General features: G+C 38.4%; 3 protein-coding genes across 4 annotated transcripts; all 3 read right to left on the bottom strand.

Annotated features, from left to right (window-relative positions):
• Positions 1 to 10,726: 10,726 nt before the first annotated feature.
• LOC110788048 (uncharacterized) lies at positions 10,727 to 13,126 on the bottom strand. Its single transcript, XM_056831690.1, has 7 exons — positions 12,672 to 13,126; positions 12,373 to 12,556; positions 12,178 to 12,270; positions 11,753 to 11,884; positions 11,542 to 11,666; positions 11,394 to 11,466; positions 10,727 to 11,308 (listed from the first exon to the last, which is right to left on the bottom strand). The coding sequence occupies exons 1-7, from the start codon at positions 13,124 to 13,126 to the stop codon at positions 11,195 to 11,197; spliced, it is 1,176 nt and encodes a 391-aa protein (XP_056687668.1). The 3' UTR covers positions 10,727 to 11,194.
• A 42-nt stretch (positions 13,127 to 13,168) lies between these two features.
• On the bottom strand, positions 13,169 to 16,907 carry LOC130462780 (uncharacterized). The gene is made up of 8 exons (XM_056831689.1): positions 16,679 to 16,907; positions 16,006 to 16,048; positions 15,273 to 15,896; positions 15,082 to 15,174; positions 14,309 to 14,992; positions 14,045 to 14,182; positions 13,808 to 13,951; positions 13,169 to 13,528 (listed from the first exon to the last, which is right to left on the bottom strand). The coding sequence occupies exons 2-8, from the start codon at positions 16,045 to 16,047 to the stop codon at positions 13,169 to 13,171; spliced, it is 2,085 nt and encodes a 694-aa protein (XP_056687667.1). The 5' UTR covers position 16,048; positions 16,679 to 16,907.
• Positions 16,908 to 17,432: 525 nt separating this feature from the next.
• Positions 17,433 to 22,571, bottom strand: LOC110776755 (ADP-ribosylation factor GTPase-activating protein AGD5). Of its 2 annotated transcripts, none has more exons than XM_021981322.2 (11): positions 22,230 to 22,571; positions 21,750 to 21,808; positions 21,548 to 21,638; positions 20,558 to 20,612; positions 20,334 to 20,424; positions 19,891 to 20,221; positions 19,071 to 19,275; positions 18,712 to 18,935; positions 18,414 to 18,572; positions 18,254 to 18,312; positions 17,433 to 17,745 (listed from the first exon to the last, which is right to left on the bottom strand). In XM_021981322.2, exons 1-11 carry the CDS (start codon positions 22,305 to 22,307, stop codon positions 17,616 to 17,618), a joined length of 1,482 nt encoding a protein of 493 aa, XP_021837014.2. In that variant the 5' UTR covers positions 22,308 to 22,571; the 3' UTR covers positions 17,433 to 17,615. The 2 variants fall into 2 exon arrangements, with proteins under 2 accessions (XP_021837014.2, XP_021837015.2); XM_021981323.2 differs by having other exon boundaries at positions 18,829 to 18,935.
• Between the last annotated feature and the right edge of the window lie 1,630 nt (positions 22,572 to 24,201).

Genomic DNA, 24,201 nt, shown 5'->3' with positions numbered 1-24,201 from the left:
TACATTTGTGAACTTTTATTAGTATTAGTACCTCATTAATAGGTTGTGTACGTCTTACAATATAATGTGTTTATGTCTTACAATATGTGTTTAAAATTGAAAATTCTCACGTCTTAGAATAAGATGTGTTTACGTAACAATATAACAATGTAAGATTACATGGTTGTCTTAATTTACGTATGTTATGATGTTCGATGATGTTATCCTGGTATTTATATTCAAAATATCAAGTGTTAATAATTTATGCAAATACGAAAATTGAAATTTTACGATTTCATGATGACCACGATCTGTACGCATACGACCATACAATACACTTAGTAAGACTAATACTACATAATTATATACATATGTGGTTATAAAATGATAATTACCTCCTAACTGAATGGATTAGGTAAATCTAAGGTAATCGGATTGAATGGATTTTTGAAATCAACTATCGGGTTCTTAACACCACTAAGGGTTTATCCTGTCATTGGTTAGATTTTCAACCCTACACCCAAATGACATTTGGGCGACTACTCGACCGGGTACACATTCAGTCCCTTAACCAATACGAATAATTTACCAATGCGATTAATTAACCGATACGATTAATTAACCAATACGATTAATTAACCAATAACAAATACTTTACATTAAGAACTAATTTTAAATTTAGTTCCCAAACGTACGAAATGGCCTATCCCAAACAACGTAGTAATAGGAGAATTCCAAAATTATTTTGAAACATTGAGCGGGAATTTTCCCGCCTCCTTCAGTAAAATTTCAAAAGTTTTGGAAGCTTGTCAAAGAATCTTTGACTTTGACCACCACAGCTATATAAGCCACAAGAAGTTGGCCACATCCTACCTCATGTTAAATAATTTAAAATCAAAAAACGCTGGCTAATGTCTCATAGTTCTAATTCCCTAAGGTCACCGCCGGCAAACGTGGGATGCGTAGATGGCCGGAAGATGCTCTGGTGCGAGACGATCAGTTGTCCAACATGCATCACTTGCATAACTGAACTAAGGATTTCACAGACAACCACAAATCCACACAAATTATATTTTAAATGTCGATTTTGTGGGTGGTTCCGGTGGGTTGAAGATCACAATTTAATAACAAAGGAAAACATGCTGCCATCGCGTCTTGTTGATGTTGGGTTGGACCGCGTCCTCCACCGCCTCGACAAGATTGAATCAAGCATTTGGATGTTGTATAAATTATTCGTCGTTTGTCTTATAGTTTTTGTGTATTTTCTCCTCCCAAAGTAAATCGACGTTTCCTTTGTAAAAGATCGTAATAATCAATAAAAAGCGTATTTTAAGAGTTGGACAATTTCATCAATATCTTTCGTATGTAAATTACATCTGTGTGTCGTATTCCCGTAAGTTTTGTTCGCGTTAATTGGGGGACTGTTTTTAGTTATTATGGATTAGGGAAATCTAATATTGATTAGGGAAATCTAATATTACCTTTCATTGGATCTGTCCGTCTGCAACGCTTAGCACATCAATAGACGTCGTTTTGCTCGGGAAGTCGTTCCCGGGATCACAGCCTACGTACGAATAAAAGGAACAAATTGTTATATGTTTTATCAAACATTATTGAGCTACAATGAACCACAAACATACATTCCTCCCTTGTAACCCCCATTTGTACACTATCAAACATTTGGTGTTTTATATGCCCTCGTTTGGTATTGTAATACCCCCAAATACGTGTTTTTCTCGGTCAAATCAGTTTTATATGGATCGAAAATGCATGGCCGAAACTGAATGGTTTGGTACACCATGTAGTTATTGTTTGTGTACCAAACCGTCGTTCGGAACCTTATGTCATACTATATGTCTATGTAAAACGGAAGACACTTACATGAAATTGTAACGACGCAAGGTGTTTAGGTTTTGCTCCCCCCATTTGACAAACGGGATCATGCCGGTACGTAATCGATGGCTGGACTTGGTTGACAGACCAGAACATAACAACACCCCCGGCTCGTCCTTCGGGACCGAATAAGTCGTGTTGGTACGTCCCAGGCAGTGTTTGTGCGATAAGCAGTAGTTGAGGTTCATTTATTCTTGACTCGGTCACGATGATAATGGACGGTGTAAGTTGGGAAAATATGCGATAGAAGTGTTCCTTGAACGAAGGCCTGGTTACACCTCTAGCATTCCAAATGACCACTAACATTCCCTTTGCCAGTAGTGTCGGTGTTGTATGACCGACGTATTGTTCTGTTGATCCCAGGTGAATATGGTGGTAACCCTTTTTACACAGGTTCCCTTCACGGTAGAAGACATCAACGTCAATTGAGTGAATGTAGTTAGAGTTTTTCATGACATGAAGTCCATCGGTGTAAGAACCAAAAAATATAGGGGTTTTTTTGATTGGTACAGTGTATACCGGTGTTTGGTCAATATGTAGTACTGGAATGGGATCAATGAAAGGTAAGTAATTATAAGGGATTACCTCAAACGCCTCAAACTCGGCCCTACTCCTAGCTTCCCACTCTATGTAAGCTAACAAACCAGCTGGAATACGACCACCCGAGTCTTCGGGAGTGGGGAGGTGGAATGGTAGTACACGGTTGTTCTCCGTTACCATGAACCTACCGGGAAATCCTTCTCTGTCCGATGTTTTTGAAAATATTGCCCGTACAATAGTGTCCCTATCAACGGGGTTCCACTCCTCTTCCCCTATGATCTCGTCATAGGTCTGAAAGTAAAAGGTCCGATTTATATCCAACTCATATCGCATACCCGCAGCCGGGGAGAAGTACATTGCTTCGCGAGGATGATATAGGAGGTTCCTGGTTGGGGACGTTTCATTGCTTACACATTGTTTTAAAACGTTTTGGGTTGGTGATTTTGGCATTAGGCTTCCTTTGATTAACAGTGTAGGGGGACTTCGGGTTTGATTGTAGGGGAGGACCTCAAGTCAGTCAGTCGTTAGTGATAAATAGGGCAACTGGTAACTTTAATTACGGACGTTGGTGTTAAAGTACGTTGTAGTTATTGCCTTTCCCCTAAAAATTTTATAATACATAAACAATACAAATTCTTATACTTTGACCATGTATTTTTTCCCCGTATTTTTTGTGAATAGTACATTACACAAGTAAGTTCATTTTATGTCTTTTCATTAATATACTCTAGTTACGCCAACTACCCTTTACTAAAGTTGTACTTGGACTTAAACCCCAACCACCAGCAAAGGTAATCATTTATTGTTGCATTCCTTATCCTGTACTTCTACAATTAAAATGAGGCACTCCTAGGTTATATTTCACTTTGCATCCAACATTCTATAGAGATTTAACAACAAACTACTTCCAGTCATGGCGGGTGGTCCTACTCGGAAAGAAAATAAAAGGTAACTTCTGCTAATGTATGACCTTGTTCTGTTAAAGAAAAATATGTGATAAATACGGCTTTTTTGTTGTGTTTATGTTTATATCACACCATTGACATCTATTTATTTTAGTTTATTAATGTCGATCGTACTTTACTAATACGGAGTGTGTACTAAATCGCTTGGTATGGTACATTTGTGTAAATATATTTGCAGTCATGGAAAAGGCAAGGCAGCTGAACAGGAAGAAACACCAAGGACTAGGAGGTATACAGCCAGGGAGAAGGGAAAGGCCAAGGTAATGGATAGTGACGAAGTGTTAAAGGTCATGGCTGATTCCGGCCAACGCGACGTAAAGGACGTCGTCGGGATCCACACAGTACGTAAAAGGGCTGACAGCCTTGTCTTCCCCCATCTTCTGGCAGCTGTGTCCAGGAACGGGGATGAAGCCATAGGTGGAATAGACTTCAACCCTAAATGGCCGTACCTCACACCTCTCAAGATAGTTAGTGCAAGACGCTTCAGGAAAGAGGCGTACTGTTTTTTATATTACTTACTAGATTCGTATAAGATGGCTTTTAGTTTTAACCTGAACAAACTTAAAAAAATCATCCTTAAGTGCATGGAAAATGATCTTTTCTACCGCTACCTTGTCAAATTCTTTGAGATGTTCAAGCCCTTGAAAGGGTGGTTGGATGAGGTCAATTACAGGTTACAGGTACATGAGACAGAGTCGGGTCCATTCGGCCTACTAGTGCTCGGTCGGAAATACATGGGTTTCAAAGAAAGGGAGACAACGTTTGAGTGGATGAATTTCGGAAACGAGGATCTTTTTTACTACCTCTCTTACGATGAAGACAACTACCTCCATTTCAAGAACGAAATGATAGATCTGAATGGGTTGGAGACGATGAGTGAGTTGGATTTACTCCTTGAAAACCCTTTTTACTCTACGCATAACTACCCTGCTCATTACGATCAGCAGATGGAACTGGCCTACGCTTCGAGAAGTTCTAAGATATATTATCACGACGAGGACATGGTGTACTTTCACCCGGACTCAGCTGATGAGTACGATAGTTCTAATAGCGACGCAAGTGAAGAAATTTGATGCTAATTGGTACCTACACTTCGCTAATATGGGTACCAAATGATGCGGTTTGGGATACAAAAAAATTACGTAATCGGTGTGTCCTCGGTAAGATTATGTTTTTCTTTCTGAAAGTGTTATTACTTTAGCCCTATGGGGTTTGCAAAATTCTCCTAAAAGCTTGTATTTTTTGGTCGTTTTCAGTAAGGCCCTAGGACTGTATTTGGACTATGTAATCGGTATTTGGTACAGAAGGTAGTACCAAATAGCCAATTTGGACTATGTAATCGGTATTTGGTACACATGGTAGTACCAAATAGCCAATTCGTAATTTATGTGAATTTATATGAGTTCACAATTAATATGTTATTAACATTACATTTGTCATGATAGTCTAGCATTAATAATAAATAAACCTTGTTCAATTTAATACAAATTCTAACATTATATATCATAATACAACACTTAAGGAATTTAATTCTTCAGCTTACACAACACTGATTATAAGAATATAGCCGACTACGAATACAAACCAATATAATAAGAACCCTAGTTGTTTATAATTGTGGTAGTTGACTCACCCTCAATCCTTGCCATCTTCATAGACCCAACTCCGACGTACGGGCTACTTTTTTCTTTCTTGACACGTAAACCACCGGCTGTACACAAAATTGTAAGTATGAGTTACACAGTAGACGTCGAATTAGGAAACGTATTGAATATAATTGGGTGCGTCCTCATTTGAACTTATATACTCTTGTACTTACTTAGCTACCTACCCACAACATTAATTTGTAGAGGCCATCGCACAATGTAAAAGTGTCCAGAAATATGAAGGTGGATTGCAAAGATGATACTAGTGTACTTTGTGTTTGGTACCACATTCGTAAAAGTTATTAAGAAAAGTAGTAGAAAGGTACAACTACATGCACGGGAATGGAACCCTATTCGACCTTATTACGGTACTAAACTCTCAGATTAAGGTCAAATTTCATGTAAAGGTCATCAATGTCGTTTCAAAGGGAATTTAATCTAAGTAGAGTATGTAGAAAAAGGGGTGTTGTACGCTTTTTACCTCAAATGTGAAGTTGAACAACCCGCTTTCTGCCGTGGAATCATCTTCTTTGTAAGATACGAATAGATCGTTAACGCGCCACATAAGAACCACCCCTCCACACTGATCTATGTTATCGAACACTTCACTCTCGTACTTTCCTGGTAGGGTAGTTATCAGTTCCTGACAGTGTTCGTCGCTTATCCTGGCTTCAGTGACAATCAACAGAGCCGGGTGGTGGGTTGCAAACAGTTCCAACAATGTCGCCTTGAATGATGGCCTTGTCATGGACTTAGCGTTCCATATTGACACAATCAAACCGCGTGGGATCGTATTTGGTACCCCCTCGAATTTCTTTTGTCCCTGAACAGAAATGTCTGTGTAGGCACGAGACATGCCCCAAAAAAATCGCCGGCTCACTCTGACATTTAGGCTGTAGAAAAAATCCTCCGCCCTCATAATGTGAATAGTGTCTGAGTAGGATGCAATGAAAATGTGTGCGTCGAAGGCGGGGATGTTATAAATTGGTAGATCCTGGACATCTATGTCTGGGACGAGGTCAACGACTGCAAGAAGCTCCGTTGGGTACAACTTCCAGTCAAGTTGTTCCCTCAGTTGGTTGGAACACCAGTCGAGAAACCTCCAGAAGCCCAAATGCATGTGCGGTTGGTCTCTGATTAAAGGACGGTGAGCTGCAGCAGCATTCCCTTCAGTTGTTGCCATGATGGCACAAGGGAAATTTTCATGGCTGTACGACAAATTGTCCATAACAGCATTAACTTGAAAATTCAAGTCCGTCTTAATTGCTTCATCTAACGGAAAAAGCATTTCTAAGTCTTCCATGTCGACGTAGTACGAGGTGTTGTTGTAGTCCAACTCAGGGACGTTTGTTGATTTTGGTGGATTGAAATAAAAAACGCAATTTGGATGTGAAAGATAATTTTGGCAAGTCCCAGAGACCTGGTTTTGCGCAACCCTACTCGAAATCGACTTCAGTTTCTTCATGCTAAAAGGTAGTAATGAGAAATTGGCTTTTGAGTGAGGGGGAAAACACTTATGGCTATAAGTTTGTATAAAGGGAGAAGATTAAATGAAGTTATACTAGAACAGGTAGTTGATAGCCATTACTTACAGTGGTTGAAAGTAATTAATGTGACTCACACAACGTTTTTACGTAAGTTAGTAAATGAACTTCAAATCTTTACGTTTGGAACCCCAAACTACCAATTACCTAGGTTTGGTATACGATGATATATTCCCCTATACTTTTTAAACCGGTATGTACTCAAACAAAACAATACATACTTATTTATATACACACTTATAAATACTCCGTATCACACCTGGACCATAAATACATGAAACGTATATGTGTTATACAAAAGGTTTAGTTAATAAACAATCGTTGAGAGTGTGGATTGTTTGGGACTCTGTATTCAGGAGGTTGAGACTGCATAACCTTGGGAATGGTACTTCATGGGGATAAGACAAGGACAAACTTGGCGTGGTAGTTTTTAAGTTTTGTAGGCGGGTATTGAGCACCATACCCCCGATGGGTAGTTACGTATAGCAAGGCGGTTTCATTATAATAATAAAGGTAGTTATTCATTTCCACATTATTTGGATAAGGACGGACCCAGGGATCGTCTTCTATAAATAGGAGAACACATTCACGTTTATAGAGTGCATGTATTGGAGAAATACGATAATAAAATGGCATCGTCCACAAACTCAAGATGGTCTGGCGTCCCTCATAGACCCACGGCGGAAGAACGTGCCATGGAAGAAATTAATGCAAAGGTGCAACAAATCAAGGAAGCGAAAATAACTCAACGTGACTGCATAAAATCAACAATGATAAGAATGAGGTGGGAAGGGAATAATCGGGCTGAGACCCTTTTCAAAGATTTGCTACAGAGGTATGACGATGTGGAGCAAGGCGTTGATGAAATGAACAAGGTAATGGAGAATGGGATACGAAATTGCAAAGAACATATACATCGACTCAAATCCATGCAACGTCATTTCTTTACATCGCTACACCAGGCGCTGCGTATCGGTGGTCATGGGGATCATTGTGAACATATGAAAGAAATCATTGAGCAATATGACGACGCAGAACAAAGGGTGATTGATCTTAATATAGGAATTGAGCGTATCAAGTCCCCTACGCTTGCTCCGTGAGACTGATTATTCCCTTCGTTAACGCAATTCCGTATGTTTGCTAAAGTAAGGTGTGAAGCATTATAAGTAGTACATATTAATAGTAAGTTCGTGTGACGCAGTGTAAGTTGTAAATGTTATTTTAAAAATTGATGTCATTGTGTACAACTGTGTAATGTTAGTGCGTCTTTCTGTTTATGAAATTAGGCTTTGCAGATGTGTGTAAGTGTGTCTTATGATAAGTAATTGCAAGTATGTTAAGTGTTTGCAACTATTTAATGAACCATATTGTGTAATTACCATTTGTGGGTAATTTTATTGTAATTTTCGATAAACGCCTATGTACTCGACTACGAATAATTTTCATACGGGCTACTTAATACTCGACAATCCTATCTTTTCGTCAACATTTAGTGTAACGAAGGGACGCTGTCTGGTCATTTCTTTGGGTGTCTTTAATAAAGCTGAAATGAAATATTAAAGCGTATTAGGTTGAAAATCGCGCGAATTGAATATTATAACTGACAACAAAGGTCAGCAGTTTGAAGAAGATATAAAGTTTGAAGAAGATATAAGGTTTCTTAAGTGTAAATGTTGGCGTCAGTAAGTGTGATTATATTGTGACGGTTGATTATCTATATTGTGACGGTTGATTATCTAAATAATATAAAACCGAAGAGGTGGCAGTTTTATGACCGTTACATCAAATCCTCTATAAATAACACTTAGTATGAGGGAGATATTCAAAAACTTCATTCTCTTCACATCTCTTCACAACAAAGCATTTCATTTGCAAAATGGAATTTCCACCAAATGCATACCCCAACGTCTGCCCTAACCACCATTACCGTTATGATCATGTCGCACAACACAAAACTGCTCGCAAACCAGATCTCATACAAGAATTCGAGATCGACCTCGCGGAAAAGTACGGTCATGCGGTGGTTGCACCAGACCAACATGGTGATGAACAGCCCACGAGCGTCGATATTGTTGCAGGAGATGAGAATGTAATGGGTATCATATGGTCTAAGATGGACAAGCCAACTAGGGCTAATTCAGTGTTCGCATGCAAGAAGTGGGCCATGGAACTGATCAATCAATACTACCGCCCCAACTTCGACTGCAGATTCTCCGAAAGAGTACGTACCGTTAATTTTCGATACTATGAGATCCTAGAGTACAAAGAAACAAATGGCACTTACACAAGGATTAAATATAAGTGCGTCTGTGACCTGTGGAAGGAAGCATCAAATCTCTTCTACCCTAGGGAAACGCTGCTCAATGTACCAAGTGACATTGATTTCAATAATTTCGATCAAAGTGGGAACAATGCAAACTACAATTGGAGGATTCAGTGTGGTTCCATGTAATGTTTTGGAATTGGAATTATCTACCCATTTTCGTTCTGTTATTTCAATGTCATAGTTTTAGGTGTGTGATTGTTTTCTTTTCATCTTATGTTTTGCTTAATTTTATTTAAATGCCCTAGTGTGAAGTGTGATTTGGTGTGTTTTTTATCCTCCTTTAGATTATGTTATTGTAATGTAACGGTGTGATTTGGTTTAATAACTATGATTGCTAAAATGAAGTATTTTTTTAAAACATGTATAATGGTAATTAGGTTTTCAATAACGAACGACATATAACACTAACAGTTTCAAAGGTCATGTTATAATTTCGTCGAATGGTCTACGATCACCCTTATTCCGTAGGCATATGGTACCATTGAGTAAAGTAGTACCAAACTAATGAACAACACATGTTTGGTACTGTTTATATTGCGACAGAGGTACCAACGGCATATTTGGTACTGTTTATATTGCGACAGTGGTACCAACGGTATAATTTTTTCAAATTAAAGGAATAGTGTAAGGTTAGCATAACGAAATATGGGTGTTTTTTTATATTAAATGGATAAGGTGGCAGTTACGTGACGGTTAAAACAGGCGCTCTATAAAGAACACTTCGTGTGAGGGTTATTTCCATAAACTTCAATGTCTTCACAAAGCATTTCCATAAAATTCATTGTCTGCAAAAAGCATTTCATTCGAGAAAATGGAAATTCCGCCAAATTATTACCCCAGAGTCTGTCCTAACCACCGTTACCGTTTCAATTTTACGGAACAACACAAAACTGCTCGCAAACACGACCTCATACAACAATTCGAGATCGACCTCGCGGAAAAGTATGGGTATGCGGTGGTTGAACCAGACCAACACGGATGTGCGAAGTCCAAGAACGTCGAAATTGTTGCCGGAGATGCTAATATAATGGGTGTCATATGGTCTAAGATGGACAAGCCAACTAGGGGTAATTCAGTGTTCGCATGCAAGAAGTGGGCCATGGAATTGATCAATCAATACTACCGCCCCGACTTTGATTGGAAATTCACCGAAAGAGTACGTACCCTTAATTTTCGATACTATGAAACCCTAGAGTACAAAGAAAGAAATGGCACTTACACAAGGTTTAAATATAAGTGCGTCTGTGACCTGTGGAGGGAAGGGTCAAATACCTTGAACCCTAGGGAACCACTACTTAATGTACCGAGTGACATTGATTTCAATAATTTCGACACAAGTGTGGGAAATGCAAACTACAGTTGGAGGATTCAGTGTGGTGGCATGTAATGTCCTGGAAGTCTGGCCATTTGCATACTATTATTTCAATGCCATAGTGTTAGCTGTGTGATTGTTTCATATTTCACAAATGTATTGCTTTAGTTATTTTTTTAATTATCCTGTGTGTTTGACATCCTCCTTCAGCCTAATAATTCCTTTGATTTGGTTAGTGTGAATGTAAAAGTGTGATTTGGTTTGTTTAAACCTATGTTTATGTGTTGATTCCAGATTACTCTACAAACAATACACAAGATCACATTTTTCAACTTTCAAATTCAAATTAACGCGAATTAACCACAATAAAAACCCAACTACCGAACTTGATACCGAATTAACCAGCCTGTCGAACGGGTCGGACCTGACTCAGGACTTGATATAACCTTTTTATCCTTTATAACAATAAACACTGCTGAAATGAAAAGTAGTTATTCACTAAATTCATAAACACCGCAAATTTTGATTACTGAGGTCACCGTGTTTGCGTACTGTTTTGTCTAACTCTTAATCATCCAACTTTTGTAGCAACAATTACTAATGTTCGTGTGGTACATATCTGATCTTGTTTGGTACTAAATTTATGCTTGGTACCATGCAAAGCCGGAACAAAGCTCAGGCGCTGTACCAAACTCGTAGATTGTACCCAAACTTTTCTAATAACGGTACCAAACAACCTATTAGGTATCACAACACGTACCAAACTCGTATTGTAAATCTTTAATGCACGATACAAAGCATACCACAAAACTTGCAAAACATACCTGCAAGCAATGAATCCCATCTCCTAGAAATAATGTGAGTATCAAAAGACAACAACTATGATTTAGTTCACGCGTTAAATACATTTCAAAATTTGACCAGATAAGTGTGCAATTGTTTTCTCTGTTAAAAACCCTAAACGTTAGCAGAAGAAGCACGACCAAACATCAACGAACTGGGCAGTGGGTTGCAACGATTTGGGGAAGAAGCGGGCGGCAGGAGTTGAAATCTGAATTCAAGTGAGACAAAAACAGTGCCCTCCGAGCTACATTGATGTCCCCCTGTCCCAAAACAAGTTTGAAAAGACAACTGTAAGTTTATAATGTGGGGGTATAGCACTTACAGTTACAACAGTAGAGGACTTACCACTTGCATCGTCTTTGTAAATGCCCTTGCACTTTCCTGGATAGCCATAAGCATTACTATTCCACACGCATGACTACAAAGCCAAACAAAACATATCAGTAAGACTTAAGGTGGTTACTCGACGATGAAAAGGTAGCATAAACAGTACTTGTCGTTGTAGTCAGGGAAGCTAATGGAGTCCAAGGGCCAAGTATGCATTTGCTTCAACTTCCAAACAAGAGCTGCATTATACTGCGTGTCTCTCCAATGTAGAACGTACTCCACAGCTGCTATCTGGAATGAGGAGACCGTATTATGTTAGTACAATAAACTGAGTGAAGTCAATGTTCTTAAACTCCCACCAAACCAGGTTAAGATACCAATTTTTTAACATCCCCAGAATGCTCGGAAGCAGGATTAGTATACATGCTGTCAATGAACCATATCTTCTGGTCTTTCAGTGCAAAAGCAACACACCACCAATGTCCGTTGTCCACAACTGGAACATAGACCTGGACATGATAATTACAAATTCTTACAAATCGCATACCTGTGTGTCGCGGACAATTAATACACCAAAAACTAAAATAACAAATTGTACAAGGACGTTCCTCAAAAAGAAGACAGATCCCGAACTGACCAAATAGAGAGCAATCATTCAACGTAAAAGGCATGTAGGAACTTATTTCCAAATCCTTAAAATACGGCCTCATCACTCAGTTATTAGTCCGAAAATAGTCAGACACATGTTGTTGGCATATAATCAGACATATAAACATGGAGTAAAAAGACTAATTAGACTTACCACAGATATATCAGCTGACACAATCTTCTGGAGAGGGGTGGACCACTTCTTCAGCAGACCAGCATATGTTTCCCTCGTCTTTAATTTCTGATACTGTAAAGCACAATAACAAAATAACTAAGCAACCTCGTACGCTTACTTTATTGATTTCATTAATGGTGAATATTAGGAGAACATAATATTAGGAGAACATACCGCAAATGAGGAGTCCAGCATAATTCTGCGAGAATTCGTTGGGTATTCCAGAGCCCATTCCCTGTTGTATATGTTTGCAACGGCCCGAACGTACTGGGAATGCACGTACTCCCTAGGACGCACAACCGAGTAGCACATCATCCGATTTGCATCATTACCATCACACTCGATAAGCATGCCCCCCCTGCAAACATAAAATACAGATATGATACAAGTGATTATCATTACATAAATGTACAACGTACATTAGTGTATACAACGTACTTAAGTGTTACATGAGTAAAAGTTGTAGAACGTACTGCTCTTTCCCTTTAGGATTGTATGACTCCACATAAGCTACTACGTCACTCTCAAGTTTTGTCATTCGTACTCGCGTCTGCCGATAGCGTGTTTTTGGGTTTGTTCTCGGAATCCTTAGGATCAATTTCTCCCGTGGTCCTTCTTGGTCATCAGTTTGGAGATTCTCATCAGTGGTGTTCCCTTCAGTGGGGTTATCTTGACTGGTGTTCTCTTCACTGTTCTTATCTTCAGAGGGGTTCTCTTGAGCGATGTTCTCCAAGGGCGATGCTGCAACCGTTCCTTGCACAGGACCATTAGCCGGTCCCTCATCATCGTCATCATCCCTATTATTCGGCCCCCCATCCTTGACGCCACCATCCTGCTCTTCCGGCTCCTCAACATTCTCCTCACCATTGTCTTCACCATCCTCTTTGTCTTCAACTACACCCAGCTGTCCCACCTTCTCCGATGACATTCCATCTGGAAGTGGCCCGTCACCAGCTTGAACCTGTACGTGCTATTGTGTCTGGTCGACCGGGTGCTTGCTTGTTTCTGGGTCAGTTGCTACTACACCAACATCATCAGCAGTGTGGACCAAAGGTACATCACCGTGGCTGACCGGGTCTAGGGGATTCATAACTGGCACACTCACATGAGGGCCCACAAATACACGTCCCCCATCAGACGGTTGCAACTCCACATCGGAATCGTCATCGGCATCCAACTCTGTAAGCACCTTATTCACAGACTGGTCCAACGGCATAGCCACACCATCAACATCTATCGTCAAATGATCGGTAGCATGATATGACCTCATTCCTCTTTCACGGGATACGCCCCGACGATCTTGCAATAATGGAGCAAGCTGCCCCATAACCTAAATAGAAAAAAAATGTAAAGTAATTCATGCACACAGAAATGACTCCTCCAGACCTTGGTGAGTACTATTTTTTACTAGTTAAACATATATGCCTGTTTATCACTAACACTCAGTATTTGAAAATTATCCCACTACAAAGAGTACCAAACAACATCAATATCATTCATATGGTACACCTAAAGACATTTATGAGTACTATTTGAAACCCTAAAACATTTTTGGCTATTAATCACTAACATCAACATAAAATTGAGGAAATCGTTTAACTTCCCATACCATCTCTGTGACCTCCTGAGCTAGGGTGCGTCTCCATTCTGAAGAAGTCATCTGTGCTACCATCTCAGCAACCTCTACTGCGGGAGACCGTCTATCCTCCCTGCCGTAAAGGGGATGAGGATCCCCGTACACAACATCAACAGTCTGGAAAGATTATAAAAGGAATAGATTTCAGTCAGATTAGATAATACAAAATTTAATATGACAAATACGACCAACTAACAACCAGTTACCCACCGTAATCCTTCCATAATCTTCACTCGCTTTCCTATCCCGATTCTTGGCCTCATCCACTTCCTCCTGTGTCCAGACTTTGATCCTGGGAAACTCATCCCATCTCACAGGATGCCTGCATAAATGGTCTAGGTAGAAAATCTGTAAAACAAATCCACTTTCAGATAAGGCACTGTAATAGAAGACAGGATACTAACACCACAACAATAACAGTATTAACCTTTTATATAATTTAATACATTAAATATTTCAGTAAGATAGACGCACCAGCAAAAACAACACACAACCACCAGTCCCAGCGGCATACCCCTGATGGTCTATCTTCCGCTGACAGGCGTCTCCGTAGTCTAAAAGCCATGTGTGACAAAACTCACACCAATTGTACAGTGATGCATTCTTTGCCACGGAAACTGCACCTAGCAATTTTAAAGACATGTTACCCCCATCGGTAGAAGGACATAAAATCTGCCCCAGCAACACAATCATGAAATTTTCCATGAACGAGGCCCTATCACGCTGATTAGCCAGGGGCTTTATCTTTCCTTCACCGTCAACCGGCCCTGCCAATTCCTTTACAGATTTGGCTATGATTATTGTGCTCTTTGAGGTTGATGTATTCTTTTCACCATACTTGAGGGCCATCGCTTTAAGGGTGCCTGGAGGAAGATCAGACTCCTTCACTGGCACCGGAAGACCGCTGTTCTGGAATCCGAATACATATTCCCAATGGGAAGCAGTTATCGGCAACACATGGCCGTCCCCTCCAACAAGGTAACTGTTACCCTCATCCAACCGGGACATCAGCCAGTAGCACAGCTGCCTAGGTAGCTTGGATATTTTCAAATCCAACATCCCCCCGAAACCCATTTTCCTAACGCAACTTCTCCTTGACTCATCAAAAGCAGCAATAATCTTAGAAAATGCATCCGTGCGACAGATAACGCTTGGTTGCTACACATAATACTTTAAGTAAAAATAAATTAACTGACAAAACCTAATCAAAATACACAATTCATCTTTAAATAAAGGATCAATAGTACCTTCCGGCCACAATTAGCCCGCTGAGTAGCAACTACCACGCCGTGAAACTTCGCATACTCACCCTTAGACAGAGGATGTTTGGGAATCGGTACCTAAATATGAAAAAAACATTAGCATCAACTACGTAGAAAAAACATTATTATACCATAAAAATCCTTAAAAACAATGAATAAATTTCAAAATTAAATACCCGCACAAACATCCTCCTGTTATTCCCTCTGATTGCCTTCTGTTTTGCAGGGGGCTTTCCTTTTGCTACCCCTGTTTCATCAAACTTCCTACCCATCTGCTTCATCGCAGGAAGTACCGTCTTCTTCACAGGTCTCCTTCCCTCGTCAACATCATCATAATCCTCTCTACGCCTCTTCCGCATCATCTGCAGATGTGCCTTCTTCTTCAAAGCATTCTGCCCGACCTCCTTCCAACTCTTCCCTCTTTTCTGAACGCGAACAACAACATCCTCTCCTTCATCTTCATACCCACCATCCATATATTCACCGTCTTCGTCTTCTATATCTTCTTCCTCCTCTACTTCATCGTATGAAATAACCCTCCTGCTTTTAGCAGATTGCCTTTTCTTTGGCGCACGTTTCACTGTTCTCTGGCATAATTCATCCTCGAATTCTTCGTCCTCATATATCTCATCCTCATATTCATCATCTTCAACATCTTCATATGCATCCCCGTCAAAAACAGATTCTTCACTGTCATCCCCAGACAGCGATCGCCCTTCCTCATCTTCTTCCATTTCTTCATCGACGACAGGGTCTTTGCCCTTTAGCTTACTATTCCGAGCAACTTCCACGCGTTTTTCCTTAAAAACAATATTGAAATACATATCTTGTTAATAAACGTATAACAATATACATACTATCAATTATCAGCAAATACGATACACTCATAAAATGAGCAGTGACACTCACCCTAGGTTTGCTGCTGCTACCACTTTGTCCCTTGATAACCATCCTACAAATACAATTTTACCAATCATTATACCATGCATACCTTCGATATAACAGTACCAAACACATTGGTAATTTAGGTTTGGTACCAAAGAAAATACCAAATCATATATCCCTTACCTAAATGTACCAAAGTATGTAATATTTTCCATTTGGTACCAGATCAAGTACCAAACAACAATAAAACAAACAAAGGTAGTTTTAAAAGCATGTCATCACACGAATTAAACATTAATCAAGCACCCTTCATACCAGTTTAACTTTACCTAAACGAAGGCTTATCAAATTACTTAATTCGACTAGGAAAGTAATTCAACAACAAACATCACAGTATAAAATTCGCATAATAACCACAAATTAACCACTAATTAACCCCAAAATATGAAAAGCCCATAAAAATAGCTACTTCATCACTAAATTAAATATACACACTTAAATTTCCATAACAAGAGCTACTTCAAGTAATTAGAACATAATTGTGAAAAAAATTCACTTTCAATTCATCAGCAACACAATTGTCAAACAAAATGGTGAAACCCTAAAAATCAAATCAGCCCCAAAAAACTGTGAAAACATAAAATATTACCAAAACAAGAACTAAACATCAATTCATACAGGAAAAAATTAACTTCACCTGGAAAAGTTGAGCAGTTCGTTAGTTAACAAATATCACCGATTATAATCGCCCTGGCAAACACCCTTTTTGGAAGGTATGAATTGGAAACCGGTCACGAAGTGGCTAACCTTCTAACGAGAGACTGACAATTTGGGAAGTTCTTGCCGGAGAATTTGGAGGGAGAACAATTGAGCGGGAGAGCACGCAAGGAGGAAGAAGACGAAAGAACCGTATTTTGGAAAGAAACTGTAAAAATGAAACCCACCTGATTTTTTACATTACATTAAATTAATAATCAGTAAATTATAAAATAGAAATAAAAGAAAAACTGAATTTAAAAAATAAATTTGAAATTCAAATTTTGGAACAGATTTTTAGAGAGAGAAGTTGAAAATATCTGAAGTTGTAATTAATGGTGGGCCACCCACCTTTACTCCACTTAAAATTACCAACATGTCCCTAATATACCATTGTTATGGTATACCCAGTATTGATTTAGACAACCTCAATAGATGAAAAGATTTTGCATAGTTCTCCACTAATTGAAGCAAAAAACAATGACATATTCGCTTAGTAATTATGACGGAGGACTGTACAATATGTTTCAGGTTCGAATCCTCTCTCCCATTTAGCTTATTTTCCCTGGGAAAAAACTAACTGAAGCAAAAAGCACTTATACTACAGTCCCTCCGCCACATGGTGCTCAATAGTCGGGGTATTGCCCGGGACTAAAACTAGTTTAAACAGTTAAAAAAACTGAGCCAGAGGTCTATGATCGCAAAACAAAATTTTATGTGTATATATCCAAACAGATTTCTGAACAAAGGACCAAGCTGAACACTAAGAGAGTTTGCATTTACAAGTAATATGACCTAACTTATTGAATTAATCACTGAGAAATATATTTCCTGTACATCCCTAGCAAATGATAAATTTGGAGAACGAAACGTTTCTATCATTTCCTGAACATCCCTTGCGTTAAGAACGAGAAGTCATAGTCGTATCCTGATACAGGCAATGCTGCAGGAGGCCTCCTAGCTGGTGTAGTCGATGCACTTTTCATCAAAATTGCAGGTGCATACGAGCTGCATGCGTTCAAGTTTATACACAGCTTAGTAAGGCAAACGAGAGAAACCAAGTCTAACTCGCATTTAAGTGCATAAACAAAAGAGCTAGATTATATCAGACTTCGACCTTGTCTTTAGGTGGGTCGGGTAATGAAAGGGTTAATTTTAGCGAGTCAATAATGGGCGGGTCAAAGCGGATCATGGGTCAATAGTGGACCGAAAATGGGCGTGTCAATAAACGAAAAAAAAAAATCAAGTGAATACAAAGCTATCCATATAATTTTTATATCATAATATTTTAGTTTTCAAAATTATTGTGTTATAAGTTTGGCTCTATATTGACCCTGTCCAATAAGAGCCCTACCCAGGAAGAGCCCTATTAACATGACCCAAACCCTATGCCCAATTACCCATTAGGCTACCCTGTCCAATAACCAAGTCTAATCACACTGTTGTTCCTTGGCATCAAATACCACAGTCCACAGGTATCACAATTGAGTAGCAAAATCTGCATAAGTGCTCGTACCTGGGCATGGTGTATCGAGCAGAACTCGATTCAAACTTCCCCGGCTGGAAATTTTGTATCTGTGACAAATAAAAAAAACATTTTAGTACTTCGTGTATTGAAGTTAATACAAAATACCTGATAAAAAAAACAGTAATATATAGTGATTTGTCTCAAATACCGGCATTTGAGTTCCTATTGTGCGTTCAACACTTCCCCCCTTTGTGTTCAGCTGATGATGGATACCACCAGCAGACTTTGGCGCATCTGTAGAATAAACACCTTCAGCAAGCATCGCAAGTCGTTGAAGATGGATAGAAGGTGAGGAAACCATATTAGGCTGCACAAGTAAAAAAAAATTGTTATCACTATAACATATTTCTCAAAAGAAGTTTAGTTTCTTAAACAACCTTTTCCCTACAAATAAAAATCTTTCTTTCTAGAACTAAAGAACATAAAAAATACATGTAAAAATGTACTTTAAAGGAAAGGCTTTGATTGTTGTTCGAAACATATTTTTGATGTTCACCAAAATGTCCATTTGTAGACGGTACCGTAGCTGTTTGGACATCCTTTATTGTTGGTTCAGGGCTAACCTTGCTAGCAGAAGATTTTAGAGCGAACTTTGCCTCGTGAATTGAGGCACTTTCAACAGCTAGTTTGGGAACAATAGTTGCCTCTGACGTTGACAATTCTTCGTCAGCTGATTGTAAGTCAAATTGAGAAGAAAAAGAATTAAGGGAGTGGAAAACCGGGTGGGTATAAAAACGAAACATGATTATTGAGGGAGGAAAATAATGCATTCTCAAACAAAAGATTCTTAGAGAAAGGAGATTACAGTCAAAATGAACCCATGCACTTGTACCAGAACTTGAATCATCGTCGAAAGAATCATCCATACATAATGTTATGAGATGTTCAGAAGCATAATCAACATCAGAAGAAGGGACAGCAGTCATGGAATTAGCTGTTGACGATTTGATTTTCAAGGATTCTTGTTCTGACTTCCACAGGTTGCCATTAGGGAGTATACGAGGGACAACCTGTTCAGCAAATCAACCATGTAAGCAAAACTTTTAACTGAAATCAACATCCTGTTCACCCAAGTGCTGTACAAATGTTTTAGATGATGTGGAGTTATATGATAGAATAATGCTGTAATGCTGTTTTTAAGTACTAAATTCATACTTGAGGATAAGAACAGCAATATGCAAGCGAGAATCAGAGGTCAGAGCAAAAAATTCAGCTCTTGCTTGAAGTTTTAGGTTCCAAATACAAAAGTCTGAGGCGTATTTATATGGAATTTTTCTTCCTGTTAACTAGTCAAAGTTTATGTGCAGTGTCTAACTAAGATTTCCATATCCAACCTCTTTAGAAATCTGGGGCAAACAATATTAGCAAACACGGTACATTCAAAACTTATCAGACACTAAACCTAACTTGAACTTTTAAAGCAGATTTCTCAAAAACAACAACCACGTCATCGAACAATACTTGTATTTATGCTATAATAGTGGGAGAATCAAAAGAGAAAATCAGACAAAAACGTAAAAAGAGAGTGAAGTCAGCGAACACAACAACCAACTAAATAAGGCCGGCATTAGACAGCTACGTGTGACTGTAAGGCAGATAACACAAAGAGAAGAAAGAGGAAGTACTTGTGCTGGTTCTTTAGAAGGTTTTCCGTTAGCACATTTCAATACAGAATGACTCTGATTCATAGATGGTTGACAGTTCTCTTTTTTATTATCCTGCTGTTGATGTTGGCGTTCAATTTTACAATCTTCAACACTGCTAGGACTTGAGCTTTCCCTGTCTCTTTCAGCTGTTGAGCTATCATTTCTACTCTTACATAAATGTTGATTGTTAGTCCATTCTGCAATGCCACCATAACGCCTTGTCGAACGACTAGAGGGTAGTCGTGCTGGCGTAGAGCTTGCAGGTGGCTTGACTTTGCAGTCTCTTGGAATCCATCGTTTTTCAACATACCTAATAAGTCAATTTGAATCAGAAAAGATTTGAGGACTTTGAACAAGAATTTTTTGGACACGGGTTAAGCAAAACAACACCACGCAATACCAATTTTCCTATGAGACCGTACTTTGCTTGTGTGAAATTTTCAATTCGATTACTATCATAATGTAGAGGCAACTCCGCTTCCCAGTAGGCATTGGATTTTCTATTTCCCATGGCTGCAAAACATAATGTCAAAACCACAATCACTGCTCAGTATGTACCTCAGAAATTTGATTCCCAAATATAGAGAGCTATATATCGAGTAGAGAAGCTTTACTCTGCACATTGATAGAAAGGAACTGAACTTACATTGCATAAAGGCAACCTGCTCCGGGAGCCATGTGTCTAGTGTGGTAGATCGCACCTGCAGCAAGATAAATTTTAATAACACCATGTAATAGCAAGTTAACCTCGAAGAAGCATTTACAGGCAATAATATAACATAGGAAATTCTAGAGCATATGGACTAGAACACAATTAAAAAGTAAAAACTACCTAAAGACAAACACTATTATCATGCAATTACAAATCACTTCACACATGAATGGCTCGCTTTGAAAGTCAGTGTAGAGATACAGAGCCAAGTGAATTTTCATGAAAGGTATTAACATCATAGTAAAATGAAATATGTACTGAATAATTGAAGGGATAGTCGGACAGTCAGTTGGTAAGTATCAAATCCTAAACAGGAATTGTTTAAAGTAATGGAAATTGACCCATACGGTCTTTCAATCAGCAATCTTAGAAGTGAACTTGTTCCGCTTTAAGTACCTAGCACATGTACAGATATACTTTGACACAGCAAAATAGGCATGGACAACTTGATGCTCCAACCTAGGAACGAGTAAATTTTTGTAAAAAAGTTCCTTCAACTTGGAAGAAACCGAGTTATGTTTCTTTACATGAAACAACCTCATCGTAGTTAACCACAACTGTCTTGCAAGTGCTTGAATTCTACACTCTAAGCTGAACGTCGAAAATGAAGTAAAGGTACTACTCAACAGCAAACAAAATTTTGACATAGATAAAATCCAAACATTCTGCTTCAGAAACATGCCTCAACGAGAGCAAGAAGCCAAGAACTCAAGGGAACTGAAAATCAACAACTTCATTCATTCATTCTTTCATAAATTGTTCGAATTATACGAGTGAAAGACCAATGAATCACAACAAGATATGAAATCGATTCACCACACCTTCTATCACTTTATGAAAGTACACCCAAGAAAAACATGCACCACTTGAGACAATCCATAAATCACAAAATTTCAAACACGAAAACTCGAAAAAATCAACCACCTTAGATATGTGTACACCGAGACTCCGGTGAATTCCTGAGCATTGCAGGCATATAAATATCCCAAGATTAATGCTGGCCCATCTAGGAGCTCTGCAAGGTACAAAGAGTAACCAAGTAACTTTTGAGATCAAGGGAATCAAAGACAGTCCTACATTATAATTTATAAATATAATAATCCTTAAATTTATCACATAAACATACTTGCTTCTGCAATCAGCACACTCCTTATTTTCTGGCAACTTAAGAAGCTCCTCCAATATCTGCAAACAACATCATAAAAGTACCATTCAAAATATTGAATCACAAATACTTCAAAAACTATTTTTAATTTTGTTTTTGGTAAACTACAATTGCTAGCAAAAGGAACTACTCCGTACTTCTTTCACCAAATTAAAATTCCCAAGATTTTTTTTTAATAATCCTAATTTCAATTTAATTTCAATTAATTTAATTAAGTCAAATAAATTGAAATTTAAACAAAGTTTAACTTTTTTTTAAAATTTAATTTGCTAATGGGTTTTCAATTTTTTTTTTCTTTATATCAATAACATAATGCAATTATTAAACAAAACTGATTTCCAATCACAATTATTACTTGAAAGATCAGCAATTAAGTACAATAATTAAAAGAACAATAAATCAAATCCAGAATTATAAACTAAAATAATAAGAGGAATCAACCTTGATGTGCTTATCAATTGGCACTTTAGATACTGGAGATTTTGGGTTCATTGCTGAACGCTTTCTTCTCCAAAACATAACAAGAAAAGAATTACTTCGTCGAAATGATGATTAAAATGCGAAAAAAAAAGAAGAATTTATGTGGGGTGGATTTATGATTTGGGAGAATCAAATGATGTTTGAATGGAAAGAGAGAAGAAAGTGGGAAAGGAAGAAGAAGAAGAATGACAATGAAAGACGAGTAAAAGGAGGGAATTTAGGAAGTTTGGCAACTTGGAGAAGTGTTGGGACTCTCTCTTTGAGTTTTGAGAGTTCCTTCGATACTTGGTTTTCTAACCGTTTCTTTTTTCGCCTCTACTCCACTCTCCGATATACTCTGTTCCTTAATAATCGCACCGTTTTGACTTTTTGCATTCACATAATTCACTTTGACCCTAATTTATTTATGGTATATGAAAATAAATGTTAGTATATAATATATTGTTGGCTTCATCTTAATATATATTTTCAAAATATTAATATTTTTATAAGTTTTTATAATATGTAGTTAAAGATTTTGATGGTCAAAGATGTGCATTGGCAAGCGTGTCCAATTGAAACGGTGCGAATATTAAGGGACGGAGGGAGTATTGACGTTCTCTTTTTAATTAGATAGACTAGCTTTTAACTCGTATTTACGCTGTCCCTTATTGTTTGTACCGTGAAATAAAATAGGTTTAAATGTTTAATGAAGAAATGTGCGGAATTAAGAAGAGATAAATATAGTGGGTCAAATATATTTTACGTGAGAATAAAGTTGTGGGTCCATGATTTTATTTTTTAAAATAGACAATCTTTTGGAGACAGACTAAAATGACAAATGGGACAAACAAATGGGGACAGAGGGAGTACGATGTAGGCGGAGGCCGCTGTAGGCACAATGACGTATCTTCAGAACATAAGTATCTACAACCTTTTAAAAGTGTAGAGTTATACTTTACTATTCATGCAATAGTCCCATGACCAAAATACCCTTATATACCTTCTAATTATCAGTTCTGCCCTTCATCACACCCAATGCCACGTTCCTTGACTTAAAGAACTGCTTTCCTCTTCCCAGTGCCTTTCCTCTCGCCCATGCCTCTCTTCCCCCTCCATTATTTTCTCTCTCAAGATCCGCTCCACCTCCCATGGCGGCGGCGCATCACGGCCATCGTTCCCCGTTCTTTCTTCCTTTCGTCTTGCTGTTGAGCGTGGTTCTTTTTAACCGGCCCAGTTTTTTCGGGCCAGATCAACCAGAGATGTGGACAAAATGAATCGGGCCACCCAGAAATCAGATCTGGGGAGCGTTCCTAATTCATTTTGTTCCACATGTCAGGGTGATTTTGTCCCGTTTTTTTGCCGTCTTTGTGTCCAACATCGCTATGCCCTTTGGATCTTGGTGCGTACCTCTTTTTTTTTGCCTGGTTTTTCAATACTTGTGATCTGACATTGTAGTTCTCCCTGAATTCCTTTGTTGATTGAACATATTTCATTGATTTTCTCATATTAAGATCGCCACGAATTGTTCCAGATCTAGAATATGGGTGGCCGTATTTGAGCTTTTCAATTACTGAGTTCCTTTGTTGATTGAACATGTTTCATTGTTTTCTCATCCGTATTTGACTATTTCAATTACCTGGTTCATAAGTGTTTTTTATCTGTTTGGTTTAGCTACTGATTTGTTTACATTTGGATTACTGATTTCGCATGCGAAAGGATCATTATAGTCAAGTGGTTGATTTACCTAAATTTTCATTATTGCCTGATTTCATTGAAACTGTTGGTAACAGGAATAATTATAGTGAAGTGGTAGATTTAGCTAAATTTTCATTGCTGTATTTTTCCTATTTTCTTAGTAAACCCAATTATTAGGAAAGGGGGAAACAATTAACCTATGATGCTTCTGTGTTGGTTTGTTGCTGCTGTGATAAGAAAAGGTATTGTTCAGTGT

The sequence above is a fragment of the Spinacia oleracea genome, chromosome 6 (assembly GCF_020520425.1).
Source record: "Spinacia oleracea cultivar Varoflay chromosome 6, BTI_SOV_V1, whole genome shotgun sequence".
NCBI classification, from domain to species: domain Eukaryota; kingdom Viridiplantae; phylum Streptophyta; class Magnoliopsida; order Caryophyllales; family Amaranthaceae; genus Spinacia; species Spinacia oleracea.
Note: the sequence above shows the minus strand (reverse complement) of the source record. Positions and strands in the feature narration are given on the sequence as shown.